The sequence below is a fragment of the Bacillus rossius genome, chromosome 10 (genome assembly GCF_032445375.1).
Source record: "Bacillus rossius redtenbacheri isolate Brsri chromosome 10, Brsri_v3, whole genome shotgun sequence".
In the NCBI taxonomy this organism is placed as follows: Eukaryota; Metazoa; Arthropoda; class Insecta; order Phasmatodea; family Bacillidae; genus Bacillus; species Bacillus rossius.
The window spans coordinates 17,697,092-17,714,398 of record NC_086337.1 but is presented as its reverse complement, the minus strand read 5'-3'; the positions used below and the strand labels follow the sequence as shown (position 1 = coordinate 17,714,398).

General features: G+C 35.8%; 1 protein-coding gene across 1 annotated transcript in view; it reads left to right on the top strand.

Annotated features, from left to right (window-relative positions):
- Nucleotides 1-15,297, top strand: part of LOC134535803 (dihydroxyacetone phosphate acyltransferase) — a 74,320-nt gene extending 59,023 nt beyond the window's left edge. The window contains exons 11-14 of the mRNA XM_063375083.1: nt 826-990; nt 5,238-5,410; nt 6,994-7,055; nt 8,981-15,297. Coding sequence (XP_063231153.1) covers nt 826-990; nt 5,238-5,410; nt 6,994-7,055; nt 8,981-9,042 — 462 coding nt within the window. The 3' untranslated portion in view covers nt 9,043-15,297. The remainder of the gene's footprint in view (nt 1-825; nt 991-5,237; nt 5,411-6,993; nt 7,056-8,980) is intronic.
- The last annotated feature ends 2,010 nt before the right edge of the window (nt 15,298-17,307 follow it).

Genomic DNA, 17,307 nt, shown 5'->3' with positions numbered 1-17,307 from the left:
TTTAGTCTGAGGGCTGTGTCGGCAGGAAGTGCTGTTCGACGGCTCGCTAAAAACTTTTTTGAAGAGCCTAGGGCAAATAATTTCATAATTTCATGACTGGGTGCCAGGTTCGTGCCACTAATAAGTTGTACCCTGTTTTATTATGTAAGTTTCAAATGGTTAACTAGAATTTAGATCCCAGACGTGAGGCACAGGCCTGGGTGTTCCGTTGGTTCATCTTGTTAGTTACTGTGGTTTTCGTACCGAAGTGACAAAATCGCTAGGGACTTTATTTCGTGAAGGCACAGGACTCTAAGTAGCGATTGGCAGAAGTGAGTGAAGGTTTTTCGTTCGGAGTCGAATAAAAATTAAATTCTTTTTAAACTCTTTTATTTGAGAATCACCATTAACAGTTTAGAATCATTTAACAGGAATAGACAAGAACTTACCAGACTACCAGCATTATACAGATGAAATATCTTTTCAAGTATTAAGGTATGTATAGTGTAATTAGCAGAGATCTGGAGTGTAACAACTTGAAGCACATATATATTACATCTCCTTCACATTGATGACATTGAGCCAGTTATAAACATGAGGAGAAAAAGTGGTTACCTAATTGTGTTTAACCTGCCAAAGGATTTGGCCTTGTTGTGGACCAGCGAGTTTTCTAAATAAATATGTTGATTATGTATAGGCATGTTGAGTCTCACCTGGAGTGAAATGAATATGTGAAATAATTGTGGCTCTTGTGAATTTGCAATCGGTACAGAGCATGTGCAGAGATTTTGGAAGATGGATGGAATGTATGCTTGGTTTGTAAAGCATAAATGTTTAAACTTGCAGGAGTTTGAAACTTCCATGGCTCAGCTGGAAGGCTTGGGCATCATAGGAGTCAGCGGTCATGATGTCGTACGACTCGATACGGACGGGAAGCTCCATGCTCTGCTGTGCCATTTGCTGCAACCGTTTCTCCTCGGGTATCTCGTCGTGTGCAGAGTCCTGCTAGAGGTATATATGCACCATGTTTCAAATGACGTTTGAGGACTGTTTATCACTGCAAATCCGTCTTGCTTTTAAATAAATTCTTTTTATAGACCACAGATTCTTTTAACTCTTTCAGTGCTGTGATCGACTCTTGTCGATTGCTGCCTCTTTGTTTAAAGTGCTGTGATCGACAAATGTCGATTTGCAATACTCAAGTCAGTGCGGAAGTCGATTTAATTCCCGTGTGTGGTTTTTTCCTTGTTCTGTCATTACCTGCGATATGTTGAGGAAATCTTGAACTACTTCGTTGAGTTTGCCGGTGGTTCAGTTGGTAAAAATTAAATTTTCTTTGTTCTTTTGCTGATGTCTTTGAATTTGTATCGTGATATTTTTTTTGTTTTGAATCTTTCTTACTATAAACTTTTTTTTTTTCAGTAAACATTATGCCAAAATATTAGTCTAAATATGTTTTGTTTTATATTTTTTATATATATTCGGCGTTTTTATTTTTGGTAGACATTTAGCAAAGAGACAGGTAAAAGTAATACGTCTTTGTGTAAACAAGTGTTTTTGATTCCATTTCTCTACATGGGTTAGATGTTATTTCAAAAATATGTTTTGTTTTATATTTTTTATATATATTCGGCGTTTTTATTTTTGGTAGACATTTAGCAAAGAGACAGGTAAAAGTAATACGTCTTTGTGTAAACAAGTGTTTTTAATTCCATTTCTCTACATGGGTTAGATGTTATTTCAAATACAGTGTCGACAGAGGATTTTTGTTTCATAACAGACAAAAGAGATATTTTGCGTGACATTTTTGTAGGAATAAATAAAATGATTTTAATGTTATGATAGAAAAAATGGCAGATCGTAAACGTTTATATGATCCATCAAAACAAGAAGATTATACAAAATTACTGGAACTTTTAGCTGCAGATTCAGAATCTGAAGATGAAAACCCTAACAGTCAAAGTGATAGTGATGATGACGTAGAGTGCAACGAGTCGAACTCTGACAACGAAAATGAAGATGTGTCTGTAGATAGAAATACCTGGTTCCGGGTGAGTAAAGAAACTCCAGTGCATTTGAATTTGTGTAGTGGTGATTCATTCGACTTGACTATTGTAAGTGACCCTGTAAATTTTAGTAGCCAATATAGTGCCTTTTCAGAATTTATGCCAAGATCTGTGTTTGTCCATGTAGCTGATCAAACAAATTTGTATGCACAACAGTTTTTGGACAAAACGCATGATTTTTCACCACGATCGAGGTATGCTAAATGGAAAGACTGTACAACTGAGGACATCGAAGCAATGGTAGCTATGGAGATAGGGATGGGCATGTGTCGAAAACCATCTCTAAAAGATTATTTCTCAGAAACAAGCTGGCTTCTTCGAACGCCAAATTTTGGAGAAGTTATGTCCAGAGATAAGTATTTTCTGTTGCGGTCTTTTGTACATTTCAACAACAATGCAAACTTTGTGAAGAAAGGGTTGCCCGAGTACGATCCATTGTTCAAAATTCGGCCAATAATAGAAATGACAAAAGAAACTTATTTACAACATGTTCAACCAGGGAAGTGTGTTTCAGTTGATGAAACAATGTTGAAGTTCACTGGCCGTCTATGGTTCAAACAATATTTACCATCTAAACCATCAACAAAGTGGGGAATAAAACTGTGGTCACTGTGTGATAGCAAAACAGGTTTTTTATGTAAGTTCGACACATATGTAGGCAAAGGCAGTGGTGTGAAAACAGGCGAAACACTAGGTGAGCATGTTGTAAAAAATCTATTGAGAGGATTTGAAAAGAGCAATCGAATTGTGTATGTTGACAACTTTTTTTCTAGTCCAGTGCTTTTTCAATTTCTTTTAGAAAATGAAATTGGAGCTTGCGGAACAGTCAGAAGCAACAGGAAAATGTTGCCAGGAGAAATGAAAATTTTGTCACTAAAGCGAGGTGAAGAACCTAAGTTCTGGCAAAATAAAAGAGGTATGATTGCATGTTCATGGCAAGACAATGGTCGTGTTAACATGTTGAGCACCGTACACTCTTCTGAAATTTTGACAGTAGACAGAAGAACTAAGAAAAGTGCAACTGGATTCGAAAAAGTGAAAAAGCCAAAACTTGTTGCAAACTACAACAAAAACATGAATGGTGTCGACAAGTTTGATCAACTGTGTACAAACTATGTGTATAAACATAAAAAATTGAAATGGTACCAAACAATTTGGTATTTTCTTATTGAATCTGCATTGGTGAACGGGAGAATTGCATACAATGAAATAAATAAGAAATCTGTCTCCGCAAGTGATTTTAGAACTGAAGTAATCTCAGGATTACTGAAAGATTACAATCGTGAACCTGCAGCCAAATGCGGTCGTAAAATCTGTGATTCTATGCCTTTGGCAAGGCTAAGTGAACGACATTTTATTGGTGAACAGGAAAATAAATCTCACAAGCCAAACTGTATTGTTTGTTCCGTACTACCAGGGCAGTGCAAGAAGAAAGGCAAAGGAATGTGCAAAAGGAAGCAAACAATATTCTACTGCAAAAATTGTCCAGAAAATCCAGCAATGTGTACTGTACCATGTTTTGAAATCTACCACACAAAAAAAAGTTACAAAGTTACCTGTAATTGTTAAACACATCTTCATTGTTTATGATTATACTTTACATAGTTGACATTGAATCAAATGTTGCTAACCATATCTACTAATAAATAACAGAAACTGAACTAAAAACACCAAAAAATAAGTATATAACATATTTTAAAGTTATAATTATATGTTTGTTATGTATTTTTATGTTTATGTAAAATATTGTACGTAGGTATATAATTAAGTGGGGAAGACCCGTTTGTAATAATCTAATAGTGTTTTCGCAAGTGAACTACCTACTGATATGTATTTACATAGTAACTATTGAAGTTGTAGCTATATAAAAAAATCTTAAAAAATATAATTAATTCCAATTTGTATAAAATTAAGTGTTTTGATTGTTTTAAGTTAAATTATTAATATAAAAATTTAAAAGAAATTAAATTATTTTTAATTAATTATATAAATTATAAAAAAAATTATAATAATTTTAAATAATGTATATTTTAATAAAAAAATAACATTTATTTAAATTTAAAGTTTTTAATCAATCTTAAATTATTTTGCACCACAAAATTATTATTTTTCATTTTCTGATTTTTTTGCAAAAATAATTACGCACTTAGGGTAATTTAACCACAAAAAATGCTGCACCAAAAGAGTTAAGTTGAGGCCAGTAGTTTTTTTTCTACTAATTTGTTTTGGTTTAGGGTTTGTGGTCTTCTTATTTTGATACATACAAGCAAAAGTTAAGAAATGTTTACAAATATATATTGTGACTTGCAATTGTTAACTATTTGCAATGTTCTATGGACCTTTCTCATTGTGTAGTTTCAAGGTCTTGAAAATACACATTTCTTTTTGGCCTTGAAAATTCTTCGAATTTTTCAGGTTTGTGAAAATAAAATGGTCCTAAAAAGCATTCCATTGTAAGAGTGGCCAGTAGTGATTTTTGGGTATTTTTGCCTTGTAATGGGGGGTAGTGACATTTGTTGTGTAAAGAGTGAGTACTTACGTAGTTGCTACTCAAGAGTTGTGAACATTCTCAAACATCCCTAGGATTGTCGCTCATGTATTTGCTGTTGAATATGCAATGTTCTTTGAAACAATTTTACTGCGAACATTACATTGACCCATGTCTTGAATTTCTTATGTAATTGATTTCAACTGAATATAAGGCACATAACTTAACTCATACATCAGTATTGTCAGTTTAGTCCTCGTTCAGCAGCAAACGTTACACCTACAACTTAAGGCTGCGGTCATCATATGACTTTTTTTTTTACATTACCTGTTTTCCTTCCGTTTCTCTTACTCAGCATCCGCTTGAGCTGCAATCATTTCTTCCAATGCACATACATTCTTTGGTCAAGCATGTGAAGTCAAAGACATGTCTATATTTCTCTTCGTCATAACTGTGTTCTGATTTGCCATTTAGGTGTCTGGTAACAGTTAAGAGTACAAAAATGAACTAAATAAACTTTATTATTATTGTTTCATTTAATTTGAAACTTAATAAAATGATAAATTATAAAATATCATAACAGTGAGTAAATGAGTTTAATTCGCCCTTTGCGAGACACTTGCAGACTTGCTCAGTGTAATCGAGGCTTCGCGACGTCTAGTGGTGGTGCTGCATGGTGAATATGCGGGTGCACGCGCGCGCAGGTGGCGGTGACTGAGCCGTGCGGGGAGCGGGCCGTGCTCCAGTCCACGCAGAGGAGGGTGGAGGAGCTGTTGGGTAGCGGAGCGCTGTCGCACCCGTACGCGCTCTGCCTGGAGATCCACGGCAACGCTCTGCAGGCGCTCGTCTCCCTCCAGGCCCTCGGCAAGCTCCGCTCGTGAGTGTGGGAGCCCGCCATCACACGGTGTCCACGGGTCACACACCGTGTCCACGGGTCACACACGGGGTGTCCGCAGGTCACACACTGTGTCCACAGGTCACATGTCACAAAATAACTAAACTGAAGGACTGATTAGGAAAGTCGCAACAAATTACAGTTTTGCTGGAAATCACAAAACTATAATTTCCAGCTGTATTTTGCTAACTTGCATTTGATTTATTGGATATCTCATTTCAGTTAATATTCACGCATTCAATAAAAATAGTTGGAGATGGTCCACTTAAATCATGTGGAAAATATCAGTGAAAGGTTTTTAACTTTCTAACTGAAAATTAGCATGTTCCTGTGAATATTAGATCCAGTTCGTATTATTTTTGGTTTTGCTTATGAGATGCAATGGTTTGTTGTGATGCTAACAATTCTATACTACAGTTCAAATTGTTGCATGTGGAGTTAGGCTGAAAGGTAGACAAATTATGGCCAACTTTAAATGCAGTGACACTCAACCTATTAGTTACCAAAGGTTCTTTCCAGCTTTCGTGTAAATTACAATTGCTCCTAAATAGCAGAGTAAGATTGAAATAGACTGTTTTGGCATGAGTTCATTGAAATAAATCCATTTGGAATCAGTCTTGTAGCGTTACAGCAGATCACTTTCTGTGTTTGATAACATGATACAAAGTAATTTAAGATACATAAAGTAATAATTTATACAACCCATCTCCTTAACATAATAATTAAAGGAATAAATCTAGACATAATAAGACTTAAACCTATCAACATATATAACTGTTTTACTAGAAGGTTTATTACAATTTTGGCTGTGTATACTTTCCATAAGCAGCCCTGTAATCCATGACAAGATACTTCAACACTTAAAATGCCAAGTCTTGAAGTTATTATACGGCCAAACAGCTAAGACGTTCATAGTAAGACATTCCCTATACACATCCCTATACATGTCACATAATATCCTCAGATTTGTTCAGTGGGTTATTCCAGCATGTGTTGAATTCAAAGAAAAGGAAGATAGCCTACCCAATCCCTGCCGGCCAAATTCTTCCATCCACAATGAATGTTTCCTTATGTGACTATTCCTATATGACTGGGCGTTATCTGCCGTGACATGTTTTAGGTCCCTTCCTATTCCTACCTTTCAACTTAACCGTTTACACACTAACATCATGGTTCAGGAAAAAAAAAATTGTTTCTGTTCTACATGTTAGTGTGCCAACCATTAGTGGGGTTCCTTGCGTACTTGTACGTTTAGAGACATTTCATTACATCAGAGAGATGACATTTCTTTTACCCATTATTTGAAATAAAATAAACAAGATGTTAAAATAATCCCTGATATTTCCGTGTTTAAAAACTGCACACACAAAATATAATGATTCACTTTTGACAAATTTACTCTTATAATATATTTTTGTGAGCATGAATAATAAAGTCATGTTTAAATGTTTAAATAGTTAAATACTTTTGAGAATTCAAATTTTGATATTTAATCCTTTTCCCCTTGCCCTATTTAGATGAAAGTAATTAAACTTGCTTGTTAACTTTTTTTTTTTTTTCCCCAGAAATGACCACGTGCAGTACCTGGCTTACGAAAATAAGCTGAACAATGTAATTGTTCAACTTGGTGAGTATTGTGTGTTACAACTTACTAAAAACAGTTTTGTTGGTTGTTATGGGTGAAGAATGTAAGTACACCAATCCCTCACTTAGCAGGACTAATGCTTTTTAAAAATTTTCGTGATATTCGAAATAGCGTATTCTGAAGCATTAGTCTCCATAAAATAGCAAGACTAATTTACTTACTGTGTTCCAAAATGTTTAGGGAAATATTCTTTGCGTAATATAAATGCGTAGAATAACACTCAACAGTAAATATGTCACACTACACTATCCCTCACTTAGCATGACTAATGCGATCCTAAAAATGTTTGTGTTATCCGAAATCTAGTATTATGAAGCATTAGTTTTTATAAATAGCAAGGCTAATTTATTTAATGTGTTCCAAAATTAGGTAGGAAAATATACTTTACGTAATATAAATGCGTAGAATAACTCTCAAGGATAAATATGTCACACCATTTATCTTTATATGCCTCCCATCAAACTTTGTATGACAAATATGACACCGCGTAACAGGAGATAGTTATCGTAAGTCGGCTGGCTGACTTGCCCTCCCAGGCGTGACCTTCAACTCACGTCGTGTACCTTTCCAGACCATCTTTTACTGGACAGTGAAACCGATATTACTGTCCGGATAATTAAATTTTAATTTTTCAAAAATTAAAATGCTTGTTCACGTATCACCACCTGGTTCACACCAATCCTGTTATGCCAATGATTATTTTTTTCATTGCAACATTCATTTAACAACCTTTTCCATGTGAATCATCTGTTCATTTCTGTTACGGTATCTAATGTCAAATATATTCCCGCTAGTACAACCAACAGCATCAGACTTATATAAACTTTTAATAGAATCCTTATTTCTTACGATTGTGTGCACAGTTGACTTGCTTAAAACTAAAGTGCGACAAACATCAGTGTGGCCTTCATGACAATCTGCACGCCGTTATACTTATAGTTTTGTCTCAATATACTTGAACACGATGCATTACGCTCTCACATGGAAGCCACGATTCCACTATGATTCCAACTGCAGGTGATTACGCACTTAAAGTTACCGGCAGCTGAATGGGCAGACGTTGCTTTTGTTATTATCTTTGAAAGATTTGTTCAATGGGAGTGCATGACTTGATGGGTTTTATTTATTTATTTATTTATTTATTTATTTTTTAGTTTTTCTTCAACAGAAAAAGTTCTTAGCAATGGCGTATGTCCAAAAACTTACATCAAGTGTTGCTTTTGTTTGTGTGAATTCCCTGCCACTGGCTAGACTGAGTTCACAGCCCGGTCTGCGGCCGGGCGACAACGGTACGGCCCGGCGGCATACGCCCAGCCGTAAAAAGTTTGGTCCTTTACACTCCATAGCCGCAACTGAACTTGCCATTGCTGATGTTTGTACTACAGCCGATAGCGCAGTCAGACCTGCACACGCATCTCTTCTCCCCTCATATGGCTAACTGTATGCCACAGTACATCTGTTGTTTACCGAGTTGAAGCTGACTTCGTGGCATCATGCCCAACTTTTTTGCCTGCATTCTTTATTGAAATTCTTTGAAATATTTTTTTTATTCTGCCACTGAAATATTGCATCATTAGGGACCGGAAAAATTTGCGGATTCAATGACCTCTAGGATAGCCTCCATTATCCTCTGCATTTCTCAAGTAAACACGCGTGTTCATTGGATACTAAATTGTGAGGCGTCTCCACTGGGTAGCTTGTGATTCACGCTTCTTTGGTCGATAGTCTCTCATTGGCCCAGAGAGCTCCAGTTAAACTGCGAGCCAATAGCAGAATTGTACACATGTTTGAATTTCAGCCTATCACGAAATGAATCCGCGAATTTTTCCGGTCTCTATGCATCATGCAAGTCTTGCCTGAGATAATTGTGGTTGTGTTGTAGCTTACGCTGTGTTTGTTTTTCGCAGGTGGTTTGGTGGATGAGTGTGGTGAAGTAGGTGGCATGCCACACATCCCAGCGAAGCTGTAGAGAAGTTACCGTTAGTGTAAATTCAATACTTGCTGTGTTCATATCATTGGCACTTGTATTTCATTTATGATAGAAGCTAATAGTACCTAATTGATTGTGCAAATGCTGCTAATATTTTATACGTTTGCCCTTGTGATAATGTGGGTGTAAGAAATGCAGTAATTTTTTTATGTCTCTGAAAATGTTCCATCACTACAAGAAATTAATTTCTTTATCATCACATGTCTAAGTCAGTTTTTTATAGGCTAAATATTATACTTTTTTATTTTAACTACTAAAAGCTATTAGATTTTATCTTTATAGGTTCAACATTAGACTGCTGTAAATGTAATGGTTACTTCAAAGTTGTGAACTTGGCTGTCCATATAATATTTTATATTGACGTCTCATTACGTTATAGAATATTAATCATTACTGCCGTAGCCAGAATTTGCTAAAGTTGTAAATGGAAAACACTAGTATTGATCATTTTCTGTGCATTATTTATTACAAAACTGAAATATTTCATTATTTATTTTTTACATTTAAACTAGAGAGTAATGAATGACTTTGTTTAAAGATGTTTGTTGAATAAATGATTGAGACTTCTGTTATAAGTATGTCTATTACTTAGCATTTCAAATACGTAAATAAAATAATGTCAGAGGGGGCAGGAAGATTATGTGGCATGTGGTTTTTGAAGAAGTGAAAGAGAAAGTCTCTTAAAGCTAGGTCCACACTTGTATCATATCAGCGTATCTGTTTCCAGACATAATCTGTGATCATGATACATCCGTTTGATGACGAGGCGGTGTGATCTGCGTCATGTATCCTCCAGTCAAGTATTAGCAGTGCGTAAGCTTTGGTAGTGAGAAGGCTATCCAGCTGTAGTTGGTTGGTTGCTGCCAGCTATATTTTATTACACCATATGTTAAAAAAAAACTCATTTATGTCAAGTAGAAGGTGGATAAAAAAAATTTTTCCGTCAACATATAGGGTCAAGCTGTTAACATTTTTTAACATTCCAGTCTGTAAGTGAGCAGTGTAGTTTGGCCATGTGTCACCATCAGAATTTCAATGCCTTTTGACCTCGTTTGGACTATCCTTTATGAAGAACAACACAATTTTACATTAAGCGATTGAAGCAAGCTATAAGAAACATTATTCCCGAATCCCTGCTAAAATTATTCCTAAAGTTTCAGGTATGTAAATCAACATTTTATAATGTTTTTGTTTGTACATTACTCTGTATTGTATAATACAAATACTAAGTATAAAATTAATATACACCAGTTGAGCTTTATTGAAACCATCCTCTAAAGCACAAGTCAGTAGTCAAGCAGTTTAGTGAAGGTATTTGGGGGTAATTAAATGGCTCGAGAGGTTGCTAGGATTATGTGGAAAGAATACTTAACAAACATGGCAAAAAATTGATTTTATAGCCCATGGTTGGTTGATAGAAAACACTTTTCCTTAACAGCCATTATGTTTGTTTGTAGATGTGTCTTCTTGTCTTCAAATTACCTTAGTGTGTAGCTTCATTATTACGAAATTTCCACATGATGGTTTTTTTTTAATCAACAACCATGCTGATAGCTTAATTAATTTGAAAGTTTAATCAAAAATATAAGAATTGTCTTTTTCTGGGGCATGTTTTTAATATTATTTAATTCATTGTGTGTTTAAACGTTTTACTTTTTCATGAAGAGATAAGCTGATGTATTACACATATGAACATATTGGCAGTAATCTGTGGGCACTAAATAACTTCATTATTTTCTAGCGTAATGAATAATTTTGTTTCAAGTAATTAAAATGGTACAGATACTCTGGGTCACAAAAAATTTTTTTTTGTTGATAGTGACTTATCAGCCCTTGAAATTATATATATATATAATGACATGAGTTCAGTCAACAAAAAAAAAAATCCCAAAATTAATTTTTTGTTTTGTTTTAAGGGAATGAATTGCCAGGTTTTTTGTTTTCTTGCATTTGGCAGCACTTTTTTATGGTTCCATTTAGGGTTTAGCCTGTATATAATTCTCTTTTTATTTGTCTATATTGTACAACTTAATTTCTGGGACTCCTACGAAGTGTGGGGAAAAAATAAATGTGAGCGAATCTTTCAGTACGTTCGAGTGGTTTGTAAACATATAACCCCAGTAACAATCAAATTCATGTGTTCTGATGTAGCAAATAAACTTATAATAAGAAACTGTGACACAAAAAATAATGTAGAATTCTTTAAATTATTACCTAGGGTGATAAATTTATTTATTGAATTTTATATCTATTAATTATTTGCTTTTCAAGTACCAAAATTTCTGTACATAAATTACCCATGTGCTGTCTGCACCCGCCACTATAATTTTCTGCCTGAATCATAAATGTTGCTTGCCACCATCATGCGTAGATAGCAGCACGAAACGGGCGTAAATTAAATACTATTAGAAACGGTTCCGATAAAAGTGAAAAAGACTTTAAAAAATCTTCGACCCTGGCTTTGAACCTGACTTTCCTCAAGGAATTTAATTAAAATACTTCCTTTCTTGTTAAAATTCACTAAACTGCTAATACTATAAATTTTACGCACATGTTAGGAGTTATTATTCTATGACATTACTAAACTATTAAACCTGAAGCATTTTTAAACACATATTATAACAAGTATATGTATTGACGTCCCTCGGCTTCTGGTCCCTATTTCCCTGTTTACTAAAAATGTCCGTTATGCCCGTACTGCTCTCGTCGGAGAGGTGTGGGTCCAGGCCGACGTGGCCGGGACCTGGAAATGTGGGACCTGGAGGGATGGTGAGGTAGAGTGACTGGTAGATCGAAAGGACCACTCGCTGTTAATCGGTTCACGAGCTCTTTTATTGCGTTCAGAGAGCTTGCCGCGGCCTGGCAGATCCGTCGCGGGTTGCGCGCCTCTCCCACGATGACCCGGACTCCCGGTGACCGTCTCGTACGGCCCACTCGTCCCGACGCGTACCGGCTTTTATCCACGTAACAAAGTTCCTGATAGTCAACTATGTTGTAATGGCACGTGACGCGTGCGCGGCCCCTACGTACTGACTCGTAACGTCTGCGAAAGTTCTGCGACGCGTAACGAAGCTTACGCGTCCCGTAATACGTGATGCGTGACGTAACTTACGTACTCGCAACTCAGGCACCCACTCGCGTGGGCGGCTCGTCGTGGGCAGCACGGCTGCTGCGAAAGATGCTCGTCCTACGGCTGAGTCGCCGGACCGTGAGCTCGACACCCGTCTCGCGATCAGCGCGGAGCGGAGCGCACGTCCGCCGCTGCTCGAGTCCTGAGTTCAACTACTGCTCTCCCCCGCTCGTCCGCGGACCGTCGCGCGCGGGCTGCGGGGGAGTGGAGGGGAAATCGGCCGGCGTGGGAGAGCGCCACCCCTCGCGACGCGGATGAGCGCCAGGCCGCGCTTACATACAGACACTGCGATACGTTTACAAGAATTACACGATAGTTGCCGATAGTTAATACATACATAACAGTTACACTATTTACACCCTTAAACAAAGTCACTGTCATTTAGAAAGAAACATATATACACGGAAATATTTACATAAAAACACTGGCGTGCTAGGGCGCACGCGGGTGCGTCCCTAGCCGATGCACACACTGGGGTTCACTGGGGTTCACTGGGGGGGAAAACAGCCCCCCTCAGGCCCGCGTCGGTGGCCAGGTACGGCCTCTGTATCTGGGAGGGTACGACGACTGTCGTCAGTATGTACCTTTGTTTTTGCTCAAACGATTGAAATCAGCCTGTAAATACTTCCTACAAACAAACCTTAACCTTATTGAGCTGATTCAACATAATTATTTTTTTATTTTATTATATTATGTTATTAAAAAAAGTTGTAAACAGCTTTCCTGTGACGAGGTTGAAACACGTTAAAAATTACCTGTTGAGCTTCTCAAAGGCACGCTCTCCACCGCACTTTTGAGACTATTACGTAACTTTGCAGGCTGCTGTGTATTATCAACAGTGTGATGCCAGTTTTCTTAAGTGTTTTGAAACATGGGATTACTTTTTACTATGCCTGTTTTAGTTCACCGAATACATTCCAGGGTAGTTCCACTATCTTGAAGTTTCATTTGTCACACCAATATATTTGGTATGTCTCCTGATGTTTACGAAAGTGACTCCATATGGGTTGATGTTGCTACACGTGCGTCCACCATGTGACTTCTTTTCCATTCACGAAATTACTCCCTCCAAATGCCTTATACCGAGAGCTAAGATGTTTACACAGCAAAAATGTTTCACCGTATGTTTGAATTCATTTTGAAAAAAATATTTGATTTTCATGAGAGTAATTTGATATTTGATTCCAAAATTGATTTGGATAACAAAAGCGTGTGCTGAAACCTAGTAATTGGGACTCTTTTTGTCCGCACTGACTATCTGCATCGCGTATCTTCCCTTTGCTGTGATGGCAACAGTCACACTCTTGGTGGGCAGTCTTTATCTCATCATTATATCATTTTTGGTACATATGATTGATATAAAACTTTGTTTTCACAAACCTCAAGATATAGAGCTTGATAAAAATACGTTGATCTGTAACAAGTGTGTGCACCTAGCTTATGAATTTAGCTGTTAAAATGTTTTCATAAGCTTCAGTAATCGTGCACATGATGTGTAAATGCAATATAGCTTTGTTCAATGGAAATGTATCACAACCAATTAAGTTATTCTGCTGTACAATAATTGCTAATTGAAAACTAATTAAATTAAATACCTACATAGTTACTTCATCTTTATGAAACGTTTTTATGGTTTTTGAATGGTAAGGATGATATATTTTTAATCTCTTTAAATATATATTGTGAGAGGATTTCCCTTTAAGTTCAAAGAAAAATTTTTGATCTCATTTGTGTTGTGTAATTGTAGCATACAATGCTAGTGATGCAAACATATCACTGTAATATTAACAAATATGATTTTATTTTTCTTTACTAGGTTTTGAGAGTGCTAAACCAGTTTTAAAATGTATTTTAGTACAGATGAAATTATTTATTAAAATATTACAACTAGAGCATTTGCTTTGCTGAAAAATATTTACATAATATTATTAAATTTAATATATATACGTACATTTCAATTATAATATGTTTTGTCAATGAGAAAATATAACTGTCTTGGAAAAGCCAGTTAATTCTGTTTGTTGTTTTTGTTGGCTACCTTATATATTTCAGACTTATGCAATTAGGTGCTTGGGACGATGGCTGCAATCACAGCAAAACTGATTGCTGATTGGTTAACGTGACCCTCTGTCATCATGTGTGGTGTGGGCGATGGTCTGAATCTCCCTGGTCCAAATACATTTGTCAACTTACACTTTTTGTCCCAGTCTGTGTCCTTTGGTAGCATAGAACAAGAAGAACACTCATGACATTTGCTGTTCGGGTTCCTGGTACAAAAAAAAAGTATTATTAAACAGAAAGGAATGATTAAATATCGTTGAATTTCCACAACATTTAAAAGTAAAATGAATGTACAAAAATTAGCTGCGTACTCATTTACACTGCATAATTATAATAAACAAAATCAATCGAAAAACACTTATTTTGTTTCCCATAAATATTCATAAAATTGTAAAATGTAAAAGTTGAATGCACTATCGTGTTCGTTTTTTAGTTTGATGGCACCTGTGAATCTTTTTCTTCAACTTGAAGAATTCAAGATTTTGATTGTAGGTACATTTTGAATTCTATGTGGTGAAATAATATGTGTAAGAAATTATAAATTTATTATTCCTATGATAGCTTAAAATTAACCCTTTTTTACTCTATTGTTGGTGGTTATGAAATTGCGTTGAAATTTTTTTTTTTACATTGCACAGTCTCAATTAGCCATGTTCGTTGTATGTGAAAATTTTGTGATAAGGTTCACAGTTCAGACTGTGGTCATTGTAAAAACTTATATTAGGAGTATGTACTATAAAACTCCTCTTCACTGCTCTGGTTTTACACGCTTTTCATTTGATAATTGGTCCTAATACCAATTAAATTCTCAGCTTCTGGTGTGAAGACTGATGACTTAGTACAAAAGCTGCCATTGAACAATATCGTTACCAATGACCTTGGCATGACAATATGCACATTGCGCTCATATGTATGTTGTGTGTTTTTCATTAGCTTTTGAGAAATGATTTTACATTGTTCTAAGTATATACTGTTGAAAATTGTATGTTTGGATTTTGCAAATGCAATTTGTTGCTTTAAAGTTTTGGAATAAAAAATTTTTCAAACTATTTTTTTACATTTTTTTATTTTCTCCTACAGTTTTATTTAAATATGATTAAATTGTAAAAGCACTTTGACTATGACAAAATTATTTTGGTGTGTTCATAAAAATGTTTTATGTAATATGTATGAATGTGTGTGTATAATATATACATACTTGTATCATATCTTATTTTGAAAAGTTTTTACGCTTTTATAATTTTTTATCTGTTTTAGTTCATGAAAGTTTGAATAATAATTATAATTATGTATAGTATTTGGTTTTTCCTTCCAAATCAAGTTGAAAATAATTTTATTGAAATAATTGGGTTTGAATACCCTTATTGCCTATACCTTTTTGTGATGTGGAAAAAATAATATTTTTATTAAGATTGTTTTACAACAGTGATAAGTGGTTTGTTGGTCGTAGAACGAACTTTGTTCAGCTAAACATTATCCTGACACTATTAGTTCCATCTTAAATATTTTCTTTATTGTTATCAATTAACCAGTTGTTCAGGTCTGACTCCAAAGGAGCATACCAGCCTGGGCATGGGCATAGATCCTCCCCCCCCTCCTCCCCGGAATTAAGATTGTGAAATGGGGTTGATAAACTTATACGTCAAAACTGTGATTTATGGAAAAATTGTTTGTATATTTTAAAGTTTTCTGCTTATTGTGTGCATAGACCAACATACAGGCAGTATAAACATACAAGCACCCTATCGAGAGATGACTTGTATCGGTTAAAACCCACGCGCAAAACTCTCTGGCCGCACAGGCCCATCATCCTGCGAATTTCCACGGGCCCACTGTGCGAATCTTATAGGTTGGCACCCGTGAACCTGGCGAACCACTAAGACCATGTGTCATGTATGTTTTCAACTTATTTTTTCGTGATGAACCTCTTTGTTGGTTGAATTCATGTTCAACCTGTACATGAATTAATGATTTGTGTTCTACCGTGAACCACCCCTCAAACTGGCCTGAGCTATCGATTTACTAAGACTCTTATTTGGGTCTGTTTGTTTGAGAGGCACCACCTGTAAAAGACTGTGATCCATTTCCTCCGTGAAGTCTGTTAATGCAATACTGGCATAACGTTACTACGAGCGCAAGATTGACCTGGGGAGCAGAGAAAATATCGTGCGTTGTGTTAGGCGTGATGGAATTAAAGCTGCAATTCATAATCGGCTGTGACAATAATTGATCTATCACTGTGAGAGAAATGTGTGTATGACAAGTGTTACTTGAATTTTACTACGTGTGAGAGTATTTTGACTGAATACCTCGTCAAAAAGAATGAGGGATGCCCAAGTCTCATATTCTTTAGTGTTGTAGTTGAGATACAAGCTAAAATCTGGCCTAGTACTCATTAGAGTTTAAATGAAAAATAATTAATATATCGTAATCAATGATACAGTTTTGCTCTTGAGCAGGTACAAGGGGGCAAGTACTTTAGTCAGGATGTCTTTCATTACCTAAAACATTACTTTTAAAACCCCACAATTTAAAAAAAAAATACATACATAATACTGTAAATAATACCATAGCCAAAATTGTAAATGTAATCTGTGTGTATCACACAAATTGTTAGGTTTCCAATGAATTCTATTAGCAATAGCCTTGTGATTTCTGTCTTATCAGATTAAAACTTGAATATTAAAAAAATCTGGAAACCCACCGGGCCACCCAGATGTTCGGGCCTCGGGAAATTTAAACCCCCTTCCATGACCCCCTCTCTCCGGCTCTGTGTCGGTTGATAATGTCATGGTGCGATAGCACAAACAAACAAATCAATGTAGATCTATATGCAATCTTATGAGCTTTCAACAAATTTCACAGTCTCCAAGTATTTTTATTAAAGTCCTAATTGAGTATTGTGTATGCTAAAAATGCCTTATTTTTTCACGACTTTGAGAACTCAGTTGAAACATCTCTTTTTTTTTTTGTTTTATTGTCTTTCTGACCCCAACAGCTGCTGCCATATGTGTTTTCGGCAAGTAATTTGATAAAGTTTTTACTACCCACAA